The sequence below is a fragment of the Neoarius graeffei genome, chromosome 22 (genome assembly GCF_027579695.1).
Source record: "Neoarius graeffei isolate fNeoGra1 chromosome 22, fNeoGra1.pri, whole genome shotgun sequence".
In the NCBI taxonomy this organism is placed as follows: Eukaryota; Metazoa; Chordata; class Actinopteri; order Siluriformes; family Ariidae; genus Neoarius; species Neoarius graeffei.
In genome coordinates this window covers 36,091,062-36,107,356 of record NC_083590.1, presented here as the reverse complement: position 1 = coordinate 36,107,356, position 16,295 = coordinate 36,091,062, and the positions used below count along the sequence as shown (strand labels likewise).

Here is a 16,295-nt window from a genome sequence, read left to right as displayed (position 1 = left end):
TAAAACATACTGCCCCGATTTCCATGAAACTTGGTGGAAGGTTGTAGCATGGGGCAAGGAAGATTAAAGTAAAATTTGGAGCAGATCCAAGTCACAGGATGCAAGATGCAGCATTTGATACAGCCTTGGTGGAGGGCTTGGTCCATTCTCCAAGTGCCCTTCTAGCCATCCATTACCCGTGACCGCTTATCCTGTGCAGGGTCACAGGCAAACTGGAGCCTATCCCAGCTGACTATGGGCGAAAGGCGGGGTACACCCTGGACAAGTCACCAGATCATTGCAGGGCTGACACATAGAAACAAACAACCATTCACACTCACATTTCACACCTACGGTCAATTTAGAGCCACCAATTATCCTAACCTGCATGTCTTTGGACTGTGGGGGAAACCAGAGCACCCGGATGAAACCCATGGGGAGAACATGCAAACTCCACACAGAAAGGCCCCTGCCAGCCACTGGGCTTGAACCCAGAACCTTCTTGCTGTGAGGCGACAGCGCTAACCACTACACCACCAAGTGCCCGTCTAGTTGATCATATTTTTATTGGGGGACGTGGTGGTTAGCACTGTCGCCTCACAGCAAGAAGGTTCCAGGTTCTAACTTCATGGCTGATGAGGGCCTTTCTGTGTGGAGTTTCCATGTTCTGTTCTGTATGGGTTTCCTCTGCATGCTCTAGTTTCCTCCACTGCCCAAAGACATGTGGTTAGGTTAACTGGTTACCCTATATTGCTCATAGGTGTGAATGGTTAGGTGGGAACTGCTCTATTTCTTTGACATAGCTCTCTTGAGCGAGCTAACAAATCTGCAGAAGATATTTTTATAGCTCATCAGTCTGTCTTTAAAATGAGAGGGATCGTGTATCTTTGATACATCATTCATATCACAGGAAGACGCCTTTGGAGACAGAATACTGCTATAAGCCTACATTGAGAAATTTTGTTTAAAGTGATGAAATATTAGTGTCTTGAGCAACCTTGCCTTTGTAGGATGAGTCCAGCTTTCTGATGAAGGTCACATACAGAGGGTATGGAAAATTACAGTATTCATCTCGTCATTTTACAAAAAGAAATTGCGTTTATATAATCTGAGTGTTGAATTCCTAGACACCAGATATTCCAGCCAGTCTCTGGGCACCCCTCTGTGTACATCATCTGTCTGCCGTAAAAGAAATCTGAACACAGAGCGAGGGTAATCAATATCAGCAGTTAAGCTACGGTCACACTCCAGCTCACGATGCTTTGCAATGGATTATAGATGAAAATGAGGTGTTTTGGTGACGCTGCATGGTGATATGCAGGCGAGCTAAAAGTTGTGGTCACACAGCAGGTGAACACTTGACTGTCACACCTTCGCACGCTCGAGCAGTCTCGCTCGTTCTTGTGACCCAGTTGTTATGGGAAACACCTGATGCTGATTTGAGCACAATCAGCACGCGTATAAGGACACTGTTTTCACAGAGGCTTTGCGAAGCATTATCACTGTCACATTTGTTTCTAGTCACATGTATGACTCTGGTTAAATACTCTGTTTTATGATTCTGCTTTCTGGGTTTTTTTTCCGTTTGCTTCGTTTTTGTAAATATCACGCCTGCTAATAAACACTCTTCCTGCACCTCAACCCGTCTACCGCCACATACCTGACAGAATAATTTACAAAGTGTCTGTGAAAACAGCGTCCTTATATGCATGTGCTGATTACGCTCAAATCAGCATCAGGTGTTTTCCATAATGACTGGCTCCCAAGCACACGCACAATGTCCTCCGAAGGATCCCCAAATGTAAATGCATTTTTTAAGTCTCGGTGAAGTTTAGGCTCTGCAGAGCCACTGTGTTGCTCATGTTCACGTCACTGTATAAGAATGAGCACCTTGTTCCAGTTCTGAAATTTTTTTTTTCTTTTTGGAATTCTTACCTTCATGGAAATGAAGTGAGCACCGTAGGGTTTTTGACCTCTCCGTTTGACACTGAGTCCCGCTGAATGGTTTTTCCCATTTTTCCCATCTACATTTAGAAATCTCTCTAGTTTTCCCCCCGATGATGAATTACTTTTGGTAAATTAAAAAATCTGATGTCTTTGTTTCTTTCAGAACAATTCACACATCCAAAAACGCAGCAAAACCTTCCTGTACCAAGCAATAACGACTAACTTGGCTGAATGAAGCACTATAAGCGTGCCCCCTGTCATGGCGGCGTAATTACCATTGCTATGGGTTCACATGACGGTGCAAAGCTTCAGCTGTAGGAAACTGTTAATCAAAGTGAAACAAGTTTAAACTAAACATTCAGTTTGGAATTTTGTTGCAAAATAAGGACACTATTGAAGATCACATGATTATTATAAAGATTAATATGCGTGTCGTTCCGTTTACAGGGTCACTGATTCATAATTTGACCCTCAACGTCTTAGGGAAAAACAAACAGACCATACAAATGTGTTTACAGTGACAGTAAAGTTGGAAATAATATTAATAAAGCTACATCTTTTTTGTTTGTTTTTTTTCACACAGGTATGGAAATCATCATGCTTTCTACAGATTCAAATCCAGCACAGGGCGAATCCTCCCCTTGTTCTATGTGTATGACTCGTACCTGACCCCACCTGAATCCTGGGCTGAGTTACTTACCAAGCGAGGCTCCCACACCCTGCGAGGAACCCCTTACGACGGGATCTTCATCGGTCTTGTCGTCGAAGAGCGTCACAAACAAGACATCCTGACAGGCGGCTTCGACGGCATGTACACCTACTTTGCGTCCAATGGCTTTTCTTATGGCTCATCTCATCAGAACTGGAAGACCATCAAAGACTTCTGTGATGGAAACAACCTACTTTTCATGCCCAGTGCTGGGCCGGGTTACGTAGACACAGCTGTTCGGCCGTGGAACAACCACAACACACGGAACCGAGTCAACGGACGCTATTACGAGACCTCGTTGCAGGCAGCGCTGTCAGTGAGGCCAGATATCATTACCATCACTTCGTTTAATGAGTGGCACGAAGGCACGCAGATCGAGAGAGCCGTACCGAAAAAGACTGCTACTCGTTTGTATTTGGACTACAAACCCCATGAGCCTGATCTTTACCTGGAGCTCACCAAGAAGTGGGCCGAACAATTTAGTAAGGAGAAAGAGCAGTGGCTATTGTGATTGCAACAAACCATGATGAAGAATTCAAATTTGTCATGTTTAGCACAAATCCTAATAATATAAACCTAACGTTTAGTTTTGTATGGTTTCAGCATGGTTTGATGAACAAGGTTTATTGTTCCCGCTGACCTCTGTCTGAATGTTTATGAGATTTACTAGGGCTAACGTTAGACACCCTTGTTATTTTATAGGCTCTTTATTAGGAACTCTGATTTAAAACGTCTTTTACTCTGCTGGTAGAGTGTGAGCTCATCTTTCCTTGTAACCTGAATGTGCTTATCATGACTCAACAGTTTCATAAATAAAGAATTAAAACAGACATCCAGCTTAACTGCCAGAATCTAATCATAGCTTAATGTTATTTTATAACTAGCAATGATATACTGGTTTTACAGACATTGTGCGTTTCCTAGATCTAGTGCGAATATGATTGAATTTATCCATTATGCCGAAGTTATTCATAGCGCCGAGTTCCAATATATTCTGTCTGAGTTGGCATGGCTGCGTGAAAGATTGCAGCTGCTGTCAGCAGTTTCAGCACAGCAAGGCAATGCACAAAGGAGTGCTGAAAGCTCATCCACTTTATTGCATAACCAAGACGCAGCACTATAAACCAAGCTGTCTCCTCTGTGTGTGTGTGTGTGTGTGTGTGCTAAGGAGTTGGCAGTTTCAGTCAGAAACTGAACACACAGTCATAAATCATTAAACACTTAGTGCACTTAGTGTTTCAGTTCCAGGCTCCCTGGTTCAATCCTGAGCTCGTGTTACTCTCTGTGTAGAGTTGTACATGCTTTTCATGGTTTCTGCAGGGTTCTCGGGTTTCCTCCCACCTCTAAAACTTGTCAGGAGGTGGATTGGCTATTCTTAAGAGGTTTCGATCATCAACACTCACTTTAGCAAATTACACTTAGTCTAACATCAAGTCAGTAGACCATTAATACATCAAAATGAAAAATGTACAGTGTCTTGCAAAAGTATTCATCCCCCTTGGTGTTTGTCCTGTTTTGTCGCATTACAAGCTGGAAATAAAATGGATTTTTGGAGGGTTAGCACCATCTGATTTACACAACATGCCGACCACTTTAAAGGTGAAAATTGTTTTTTTTTTTCTTTATTGTGATATAAACAAAAATGAAGATAAAAAAACAGAACTCTGGAGTGTGCATAGGTATTCATGCCCTTTCATATGAAACCCCTAAATAAGAGCTGGTCCAACTGATTCACTTCATAAGTCACATAATTAGCTGATTAAGATCCACCTGTGTGCAATCAAAGTGTCACATGATCTGTCACATGATGTCTGTATAAATCAACCTGTTCTGGAAGGGCCCTGACTCTGCAACACTGCTAAGCAAGCAACATGGAAACCAAGGAGCCTCCAAACAGGTCAGAGACAAAGTTGTGGAGAAGTATAGATCAGGGTTGGGTTATAAACAAATATCCCAAACTTTGAATATCCCACAGAGCACCATTAAATCCATTATAGCAAAATGGAAAGAATATGGCACCACTACAAACCTGACAAGAAAAGGCCACCCACCAAAACTCACAGACCGGGCAAGGAGGGCATTAATCAGAGATGCAACAAAAACACCAAAGATAACACTGACGGAGCTGCAAAGATCCACAGCGGAGATGGGAGTATCTGTCCATAGGACCACTTTAAGCCGTACACTCCACAGAGTGGGTGGGGCTTTATAGAAGAGTGGGCAGAAAAAAGCCATTGCTTAAGAAAACACGTTTGGAGCTTGCCCAACAGCATGTGGCAGACTCCCCAAATACATGGAAGAAGATTCTCTGGTCAAATGAGACTAAAATGTAACTTTTTGGCCATCATGGGAAATGCTGTGTGTGGCGCAAACCCAACACCCTGAGAACACCATTCCTGGTGGTGGCAGCATCATGCTGTGGGGATGTTTTTCATTTGCAGGGACAGGAAAGCTGGTCAGGACAGAAGGAAAGATGGATGGCACTAAATACAGGGCGATTCTGGAGGAAAACCTGTTTGAGTCGGCCAGAGGTTTGAGACTGGGACGAAGGTTCACATTCCAGCAGGACAATGACCCTAAACATACTGCTAAAGCTACACTGGAGTGGTTTAAAGGGAAATATTTAAATGTCTTGGAATGGCCTAATCAAAGCCCAGCCCTTAATCCAATTGAGAATCTGTGGCATAACTTGAAGATTGCTGCACACCAACACAACCCATCTAACTTGAAGGAGTTGGAGCAGTTTTGCCTTGAGGAATGGGCAAAAATCCCAGTGGCTAGATGTGCTAAGCTAATAGAAACATACCCCAAGAGACTTGCAGCTGTAATTGCAGCAAAATATTGAATTTTGGGGGGTGAATACCTATGCACACTCCAGATTTATGTTTTTTCGTCTTAATTATTGTTTGTGTCACAATAAAACAACAATTTGCACCTTAAAAGCGGTAGGCATGTTGTGTAAATCAAATGGTGCTAAATCTCCAAAAATCCATTTTAATTCCAGATTGTAATGCAACAAAACAGGACAAACACCAAGGGGGATGAATACTTTTGCAAGACATTGTACAAGTTGTGATTGCGTAAGTATTCACTCCAGTTGCTGTGAAACCCTTAAGTTAGTGTGATTACAACCAGAGATGTTCTTAAAAGAAAACTATCAGCTGTGGGATCTTTGAAGGCAGGGGCGCAGATAGGATTTTTGAACTGGGGGGGACTGAGCTGTCAGCAAATGATTCCATTTTGTGTATATATATATATATATATATATATATATATATATATATATATACTACCGTTCAAAAGTTTGGGGTCACTTTGAAATGTCCTTATTTTTGAAAGAAAAGCACTGTTCTTTTCAATGAAGATCACTTTAAACTAATCAGAAATCCACTCTATACATTGCTAATGTGGTAAATGACTATTCTAGCTGCAAATGTCTGGTTTTTGGTGCAATATCTCCATAGGTGTATCGAGGCCCATTTCCAGCAACTCTCACTCCAGTGTTCTAATGGTACAATGTGTTTGCTCATTGCCTCAGAAGGCTAATGGATGATTAGAAAACCCTTGTACAATCATGTTAGCACAGCTGAAAACAGTTGAGCTCTTTAGAGAAGCTATAAAACTGACCTTCCTTTGAGCAGATTGAGTTTCTGGAGCATCACATTTGTGGGGTCGATTAAATGCTCAAAATGGCCAGAAAAATGTCTTGACTATATTTTCTATTCATTTTACAACTTATGGTGGTAAATAAAAGTGTGACTTTTCATGGAAAACACAAAATTGTCTGGGTGACCCCAAACTTTTGAACGGTAGTGTGTATACATGTTATTTCACCTCCCTCACTGCCATCACCAGGAACTACCTGCAGGCAGGACAATGATAACATTTTAACATAGCCTATGGAAATCCAAAGTTTACACATTATCATCACGCACAGAAATTGCAAAACTGCAAAACTAGTTTTAAAACCGCTAAGTTCCAACTGTTAAACATAGCGAGAGGCTGGGCTACGTGTGTGTGTGTAAAGTGTAAACCAGTGCATCCTGACTTTCTAACTATGCCTGTGTGTTGCGTGAGCGGCAGTCAGTCAACAACTCTTCGCAAAGTTTCCTTATGAAACAATATGCTCGCTGAAATTATGGCAGGGAACGCCAGATTAAACATTAAAACTGCCTTCTGAGCACTGTATCTACAGGCTGCCACCGAAAGAAGGAGGCTACCAGAAAGGCATCTCTACTCCGTATGATTTTACTTTCACTACGACATTACTTTGAACAGACTATCAAAAAATTGCAAGGTGATATGATAAAGTAAGGCACAGTTTACTTACAGTCGTTTTTTTTTTTTTTTTAAAACGATGCAATCGTTTTCTGCCTTTTGGCACCCTTCATCATGCCGTGTTGGGGTCCTGAACTAGGAGGAGCTGTCCCCGATATGCCTGTCAAACTTGTTGTGGGTAACCATAGCAACCAAGCTCAAGCTCGCAACCTGTGCAGTCTGCGCAGTTGCAACTATGTATGTACTGCTGTGCACCTCAATAAACCGAATGGTAATTAGTCTTTTGATTTTTCCGTGAGGTTTGCCTTATGCAAAGAAAGACAGCATAGACCTTTTTTCCTCCCTATAAGTGGGGGGGACCGAACAAGGTGAATTTAAATCTGGGTGGGACGAATCCCCCCCGTCCCCCCCCATCTGCGCCCGTGTTTGAAGGGAGACCAGAGGCTGTTCTGTTTGAATGGGAGAAGTTGCTGAGCTTCGTAACAATTCAACTACCTCTGTGATGATCTTTAACAGCTTAAGCTAGTTAGCTAAAAAAAATTTGCTCTGCTGTACCACAAGAATAACTGTCGTAAACATTAGGAGAATGTTATGTGACATTGGAGAACTGATACCACCAGCTCAGAGTGACATCCATGAGCCAATGGGAAAACTGCGAAGACTGCTATCTCCTGCTTGTACGATTATCTCTTTTACAGCGTCAAAGGTTTAGCATGCTTTTGAAAAATTACACATTATTAGTACATTTTGTTCCAGTTTATGGCCCTGAGTTTATTGCTCTATTTTGCCCCCTAGTGGAAGAAAAGAGACTCGCTCTTTTTTAAAATCATACTATTCAATTGTGGTCTACAAGTCACTTTTAATTTAGGACATGAATAGAAAATTCATCTGGTGGGCTGGATTGGAAGCTTTATCAGGCCGTGTCGTGAACCGTACATTTGACACTCTTGACTTAAATAGTATACAAATCACAGCAACCAGAAAGTATGCTGATTAATTTCTTAAACCCTACAGACCTGGTACCAGGTCCAATAGAACCCTACTATAATTGACTTCAGGTAAAAAGTAAAAAAAAAAAAAATGCTGTTCAAAAAATTGTTCTATACTTACTAAAACTTTTGTAGTACCTATGTATTTTGTGGTATTTCTATGTTTTTGTCCAGTTCTAATCAAGGAGTTGTGGAATGAAAAAGTGGCATCTTGATGCGTGGGATCATTGCTATCATGGTGTTATCCCTGTCTAATCCAGAAAACACTTTAGGCGAGGATTTATTTTTTTAAATTTAAATTCCTTCTTTGATTTATCACAGTTTACTCAGGCAGAGTAACAGCCACAATGTCACTGACACCGGAAATATATCTTCTGAGGTCTTACAGTGGTGCTTGAAAGTTTGTGAACCCTTTAGAATTTTCTATATTTCTGCATAAATATGACTGAAAACATCATCAGATTTTCACCTAAGTCCCAAAAGTAGATAAAGAGAACCCAGTTAAACAAATGAGACAAAAATATTATACTTGGTCATTTATTTATTGAGGAAAATGATCCAATATTACATATCTGTGAGTGGCAAAAGTATGTGAACCTCTAGGATTAGCAGTTAATTTGAAGGTGAAATTCGAGTCAGGTGTTTTCAATCAATGGGATGACAATCAGGTGTGAGTGGGCACCCTGTTTTATTTAAAGAATGGGGATCTATCAAAGTCTGATCTTCACAGCACATGTTTGTGGAAGTGTATCATGGCATGAACAAAGGAGATTTCTGAGGACCTCAGAAAAAGCGTTGTTGATGCTCATCAGGCTGGAAAAGGTTACAAAACCATCTCTAAAGAGTTTGGACTCCACCAATCCACAGTCAGACAGATTGTGTACAAATGGAGGAAATTCAAGACCATTGTTACCCTCCTCAGGAGTGGTCAACCAACAAAGATCAGTCCAAGAGCAAGGCGTGTAATAGTCAGCGAGGTCACAAAGGACCCCAGGGTAACTTCTAAGCAACTGAAGGCCTCTCTCACATTGGCTAATGTTAATGTTCAGGAGTCCACCATCAGGAGAACACTGAACAACAATGGTGTGCGTGGCAGGGTTGCAAGGAGAAAGCCACTGCTCTCCAAAAAGAACATTGCTGCTCGTCTGCAGTTTACTAAAGATCATGTGGATGAGCCAGAAGGCTATTGGAAAAATGTTTTGTGGACGGATGAGACCAAAATAGAACTTTTTGGTTTAAATGAGAAGCATTATGTTTGGAGAAAGGAAAACACTGCATTCCAGCATAAGAACCTTATCTCATCTGTGAAACATGGTGGTGGTAGTATCATGGTTCGGGCCTGTTTTGCTGCATCTGGGCCAGGACGGCTTGCCATCATTGATGGAACAATGAATTCTGAATTATACCAGCGAATTCTAAAGGAAAATGTCAGGACATCTGTCCATGAACTGAATCTCAAGAGAAGGTGGGTCATGCAGCAAGACATCGACCTAACCCTAACTCAGCTGTTCTGTACGGAGCAATGGGCTAAAATTCCTCCAAGCCGGTGTGCAGGACTGATCAACAGTTACCGCAAACGTTTAGTTGCAGTTATTGCTGCACAAGTGGGTCACACCAGATACTGAAAGCAAAGGTTCACATACTTTTGCCACTCACAGATATATAATATTGGATCATTTTCCTCAATAAATAAATGACCAAGTATAATATTTTTGTCTCATTTGTTTAACTGGGTTCTCTTTATCTACTTTTAGGACTTGTGTGAAAATCTGATGTTGTTTTAGGTCATATTTATGCAGAAATATAGAAAATTCTAAAGGGTTCACAAACTTTCAAGCACCACTGTATGCTGTGTTCCATGAGCAGGTCACAGCAGAGGGCAAACTGGTGATTTCTGACAATTTTTTCAACAGTGATGAACTGAAATTGGATGTCAAACTGAGCCCATTTTAGTGATATGAACACCTATCAGCCATAACATTATGTCTACTGAGAGGTGAAGTGAGTAACATTATCTCATTACAGTGGCACCTGTCAGTGGGTGGGATATATTAGGCAGCAAGAGAATAGTCAGTTCTTGCAGTTGATGTGCTGGAAGCAAGAAAAATGGGAAAGTGTAAGGATCTGAACGACTCTGACAAGAGCCAAATGGCATGAAATCGTTCATGCTGGCTAAAACAGAAAGGTATCTGCATTAACTTTTTCAGCAGTTTGTGCTACAGTAGCTCTTCTGTGGGATTGGATCATATGGGCTAGCGTTCATGCCCCATGCAAATCAATGAGCCTTCAAAACCCATGACCCTGTCGCCGGTTCACCGGTTGTCCTTTGGATCCTTGGACCTCTTTCGGTAGGCGCTAACCACTGCATACCAGGAACACCCCACAAGATGTACCATTTTGGAGATGCTCAGTCCCAGTCATCTCGCCATTACAATTTGGCCCTTGTAAAAAAAAAAAAGTCACTCAGATCCTTACACTTGCCCATTTTTCCTGCTTCCAACACACCAGCTTCAAGAACTGATTGTTCTCTTGCTGCCTAATACAGCGCCCTCCACAATTATTGGCACCCCTCGTTAAGATATGTTCTTAGGCTTCTAATAAATTATTATTTTTTTAATAATTTCGGACAACAATGCAAAAAAAAAAAAAAAGAAAAATCCAACCTTTAATTCAAGTGCATTTATTCAGTGGGGAAAAAATCCCACATTAAGAAATAATTCTTTTCCATGAAATCATGTGTGCCACAATTATTGGCACCCCTGATGTTAATACTTTGTACAGCCCCCTTTTACCAACAAGACAGCACTTAATCTTCTCCTATAACATTTCACAAGATGGGAGAATACAGAGAGAGGGATCTTTGACCATTCCTCTTTGCACAATCTCTCTAAATCATCCAGAGTCCTCTCCTATGCACTCTCCTCTTCAGCTCACCCCACAGGCTTTCAATTGGGTTGAGGTCTGGGGACTGAGATGGCCATGGGAGGAACTTGATTTTGTGTCTGGTGAACCATTTTTGTGTAGATTTGGCCACATGTTTAGGGTCATTATCTTGCTGAAAGACCCAGTGACGATCCATCTTCAGCTTTCGGGCAGAGGCCACCAGATTTTGATTTAAAATGTCCTGGTATTTCAAAGAGTTCATGATGCCATGCACCCTAACAAGGTTCCCGGGGCCTTTGGAAGAGAAACAGGCCCACAGCATCAACAACCCTCTGTCATACTTCACAGTGGGCATGAGGTGCTTTTCCACATACTCATCTTTTGTGATGTATTAGAGTGTTTGTTGCCAAAAAGCTCTATCTTGGTCTCATCTGACCAAAGCACACGGTCCCTGTTGAAGTCCCAGTACCGCTTAGCGAACTCCAGATGTTTACGTTTATGCTTGTAAGTGAGAAAAGGCTTTTTCTGTGCATGCCTCCCAAACAGCTTGTTGGCATGTAGATAGTGCCTGATGGTTGTTATGGAGACTCTGTAACCCCAAGATGCTACTCTTTGATGCAATTCTCTAACAGTGAGCTTTGGAGAACTTTTTACTTCTCTTACCATCCTCCTCACTGTGCGTGGTGGCAAGATAAACTTGCATCCTCGTCCAGGCTTGTTTGCCACTGTTCCAGTTGTTTTAAACTTCTTGATGATTCCTCTGACTGTAGATATGGGCCGGTGTAGGCGAGCGGCTATTTTCTTGTAGCCATTGCCTGACTTATGAAGGTCGACACACATCTGCCTTACTTGAATGGTGTGTTCTCTTCTCTTGTCTTTCCCATGTTGAAGAGTGGATAAGAGAAATAGGCCTCTGTGTCACATCATATTTATACCCCAGGGAAACAGGATGTGATGAATTACTAATTAAAGGTTCCTAGATACTCTGATCAACTTTATAAACTACAGTAGAAATGACAGAAATGCTTCAATTACATTTATTTTCGAGGAATTGTTATGGGTGCCAATAATTGTGGAACAGGTGATTTTATGAAAAATAATTATTTCTTAGTCAGGGATTTTTTTTATTTTTTAATTCACTTGAGTTAAGGGTTACATTTTTCTACAATTTTCAGTGTGAGATTATGCTTCTGCAATAAAAATTGAATTTATTTTAAGGCTTTTAACACGTCTTAACCAGGGGTGCCAATAATTGTGGAGGGCGCTGTATATCCCACCCATTTACAGGTGCCACTGTAATGATATTCTTGGTTTAAATGCCATGGCTGATCGTTGTATGTACAGTATAGTGTAACATTACAGGCATTTAGCAGACGGTCTTATCCAGAGTGACATACAACATACCCAGAGCAGCCTGGGGAGCAGTTGGAGGTTATGTGCCTTGCTCAAGGGCATTTCAGCCCTTCCTACTGGTCCAGGGAATCAAACTGGTGACCTTTTCATCCCAAAGCTGTTTCTCTAACCTTTCGGCCATGGCTTCGCCATGACTGTGCTTAATGTACAGTCACTGGCTCGATGAGAGAAGACAACTTTGAGATTTACATCAAGTATTTTTTTTCTTGAATGTAATTAATTATTCAGTAACAAAAACCCTCAAATAAAGCATAAATACACCCAAAATAACACTTAAATGTAGTAATGAAATGCAAGTATGTTGTGATAAATACTGTACAGTACCGTTCAAAAGTTTGGGGTCGCCCAGACAATTTTGTGTTTTCCATGAAAAGTCACACTTTTATTTCCCACCATAAGTTGTAAAATGAATAGAAAATACAGTCAAGACATTTTTCTGGCCATTTTGAGCATTTAATCGACCCCACAAATGTGATGCTCCAGAAACTCAATCTGCTCAAAGGAAGGTCAGTTTTATAGCTTCTCTAAAGAGCTAAACTGTTTCCAGCTGTGCTAACATGATTGTACAAGGGTTTTCTAATCATCCATTAGCCTTCTGAGGCAATGAGCAAACACATTGTACCATTAGAACACTGGAGTGAGAGTTGCTGGAAATGGGCCTCTATACACCTATGGAGATATTGCACCAAAAACCAGACATTTGCAGCTAGAATAGTCATTTAGCACATTAGCAATGTATAGAGTGGATTTCTGATTAGTTTAAAGTGATCTTCATTGAAAAGAACAGTGCTTTTCTTTCAAAAATAAGGACATTTCAAAGTGACCCCAAACTTTTGAACGGTAGTGTACATGTGACCAAGATAGAAAAATAGCTTCAATGAAACTGTAGCTCATACTAGCTACTGTTATTGTAAATATGACAGGTGGCACCACCATCTTGACAACTTTTATACACACCCACCTGGGGAACACTGTATACAAGTTTGATTGAAATCTGATCAATCCTGGAGGAGGAGTCGTGATTTTTGTAAATCATGGACGGACGACGATGAGCGAAAAAGTCATCAGCGTTTATGAAAAGCGCCCTGATTCTACATACGTTGCTTCAGGCCCAGATCCAAACCGTAAACAGGTTTGTAGAGCTTGAATTGATATACAAAAATAATCTTGCCCTATTTGCAAGATTCAAACTGCATTACGTTTGCAGTGTTGAATAAATCTGAGCTCACCTCAAGGCCAACCTGAGAGATGATGGATTATTCTAGCTCAGCCTGATCTTGTTACTTCACTAAATCTAAGCCCCATGTTGTTACCCAGTTTGTTTTCTTTGAAACATCATCTGAAGAGAAATATACAGTGGTGCTTGAAAGTTTGTGAACCCTTTAGAATTTTCTATATTTCTGCATAAATATGACCTAAAACATCATCAGATTCTCACCCAAGTCCTAAAAGTAGATAAAGAGAACCCAGTTAAACAAATGAGACAAAAATATTATACTTGGTCATTTATTTATTGAGGAAAATGATCCAATATTACATATCTGTGAGTGGCAAAAGTATGTGAACCTCTAGGATTAGCAGTTAATTTGAAGGTGAAATTAGAGTCAATCAATGGGATGACAATCAGGTGTGAGTGGGCACCCTGTTTTATTCAAAGAACAGGGATCTATCAAAGTCTGATCTTCACAACACGTTTGCGGAAGTGTATCATGGCACGAACAAAGGAGATTTCTGAGGACCTCAGAAAAAGCAGTGTTGATGCTCATCAGGCTGGAAAAGGTTACAAAACCATCTCTAAAGAGTTTGGACTCCACCAATCCACAGTCAGACAGATTGTGTACAAATGGAGGAAATTCAAGGCCATTGTTACCCTCCCCAGGAGTGGTCGACCAACAAAGATCACTCCAAGAGCAAGGCGTGTAATAGTCGGCGAGGTCACAAAGGACCCCAAGGGAACTTTTAAGCAACTGAAGGCCTCTCTCACATTGGCTAATGTTAATGTTCAGGAGTCCACCATCAGGAGAACACTGAACAACAATGGTGTGCGTGGCAGGGTTGCAAGGAGAAAGCCACTGCTCTCCAAAAAGAACATTGCTGCTTGTCTGCAGTTTGCTAAAGATCACGTGGACAAGCCAGAAGGCTGTTGGAAAAATGTTTCGTGGACGGATGAGACCAAAATAAAACTTTTTGGTTTAAATTAGAAGCATTATATTTGGAGAAAGGAAAACACTGCATTCCAGCATAAGAACCTTGTCCCATCTGTGAAACATGGTGGTGGTAGTATCATGGTTTGGGCCTGTTTTGCTGCATCTGGGCCAGGACGGCTTGCCATCATTGATGGAACAATGAATTCTGAATTATGCCAGCAAATTCTAAAGGAAAATGTCAGGACATCGGTCCATGAACTGAATCTCAAGAGAAGGTGGGTCATGCAGCAAGACAACAACCCTAAGCACACAAGTTGTTCCACCAAAGGATGGTTAAAGAAGAATAAAGTTAATGTTTTGGAATGGCCAAGTCAAAGTCCTGACCTTAATCCAATCGAAATGTTGTGGAAGGACCTGAAGCGAGCAGTTCATGTGATGAAACCCACCTACATCCCAAAGTTGAAGCTGTTCTGCACGGAGGAATGGGCTAAAGTTCCTCCAAGCTGGTGTACAGGACTGATCAACAGTTACCGCAAACTTTTAGCTGCAGTTATTGCTGCACAAGGGGGTCACACCAGATACTGAAAGCAAAGGGTCACATACTTTTGCCACTCACAGATATATAATACTGGATCATTTTCCTCAATAAATAAATGGCCAAGTATAATATTTTTGTCTCATTTGTTGAACTGGGTTCTCTTTATCTACTTTTAGGACTTGAGAGAATCTGAGGTTTTTGGTCATATTTATGCAGAAATATAGAAAATTCTAAAGGGTTCACAAACTTGCAAGCACCACTGAACCATACTATTTGCTTTTCATTTCTTAACACCCATGTTATTTCAACTGTGAGCTCCATTACTGTAGCTACTGTAACGAACACATGGTTTTGGTGTGAAGGCGTTTGACAGCTACTGATGTTTTGATTATATTTTGGTTCCTGCCTATTAGTTACATCGTGAACCCAGTGGATTCAATTCCCTGTAATATTAGACCGTTTCAAGACATCATAGTTGAGAAGAATAAAACCTGTGCTAGTTGTACAGCAGTCTGTAAGATGATGTTTAACATTTATGGAAGGAGTCTCCCCTGTCAACACTTCAGGCTGGAGAACTTTGCGCTTTCTGGTGAGGGAATGACATTTCACAACATTAAATGTCACTATAAACTGGTAAAAAGCAATCTGATGAATTCTAGGATAAAGCACTTCCCATCATGTTTTCTTCCTTACTTAATGTCGTATAAGGCATGTTAGTTAATTATGGCAATGTAATGAAGTGTACGTTTTGCTAGTTAGCTAATTAATGAGTTTAAAGCAAATTAAGCAGCAAATCAAAAACACTAATTTAGAATACCAGTTTATAACCAAGTCTGTAATAGATTCCCCTATTGATTATACACTACCATTCAAAAGTTTGGGGTCACCCAGACAATTTTGTATTTTCCATGAAAAGTCACACTTTTATTTACCACGATAAGTTGTAAAATGAATAGAAAAATATAGTCAACATTTTTCTGGCCATTTTGAGCATTTAATCGACCCCACAAATGTGATGCTCCAGAAACTCAATCTGCTCAAAGGAAGGTCAGTTTTATAGCTTCTCTAAAGAGCTCAACTGTTTTCAGCTGTGCTAACATGATTGTACAAGGGTTTTCTAATCATCCATTAGCCTTCTGAGGCAATGAGCAAACACATTGTACCATTAGAACACTGGAGTGAGAGTTGCTGGAAATGGGCCTCTATACACCTATGGAGATATTGCACCAAAAACCAGACATTTGCAGCTAGAATAGTCATTTAGCACATTAGCAATGTATAGAGTGGATTTCTGATTAGTTTAAAGTGATCTTCATTGAAAAGAACAGTGCTTTTCTTTCAAAAATAAGGACATTTCAAAGTGATCCTAAACTTTTGAACAGTAGTGTACGTGTATAAAACCAATGCAAACG

At 40.8% G+C, this 16,295-nt stretch overlaps 1 protein-coding gene across 1 annotated transcript in view; it reads left to right on the top strand.

Moving 5' to 3' along the window:
* The window catches only part of maneal (mannosidase endo-alpha like), a 30,504-nt gene extending 27,358 nt beyond the window's left edge, over positions 1–3,146 (top strand). The window contains exon 4 of the mRNA XM_060904059.1: positions 2,510–3,146. Coding sequence (XP_060760042.1) covers positions 2,510–3,146 — 637 coding nt within the window. The remainder of the gene's footprint in view (positions 1–2,509) is intronic.
* Positions 3,147–16,295: the final 13,149 nt, after the last annotated feature.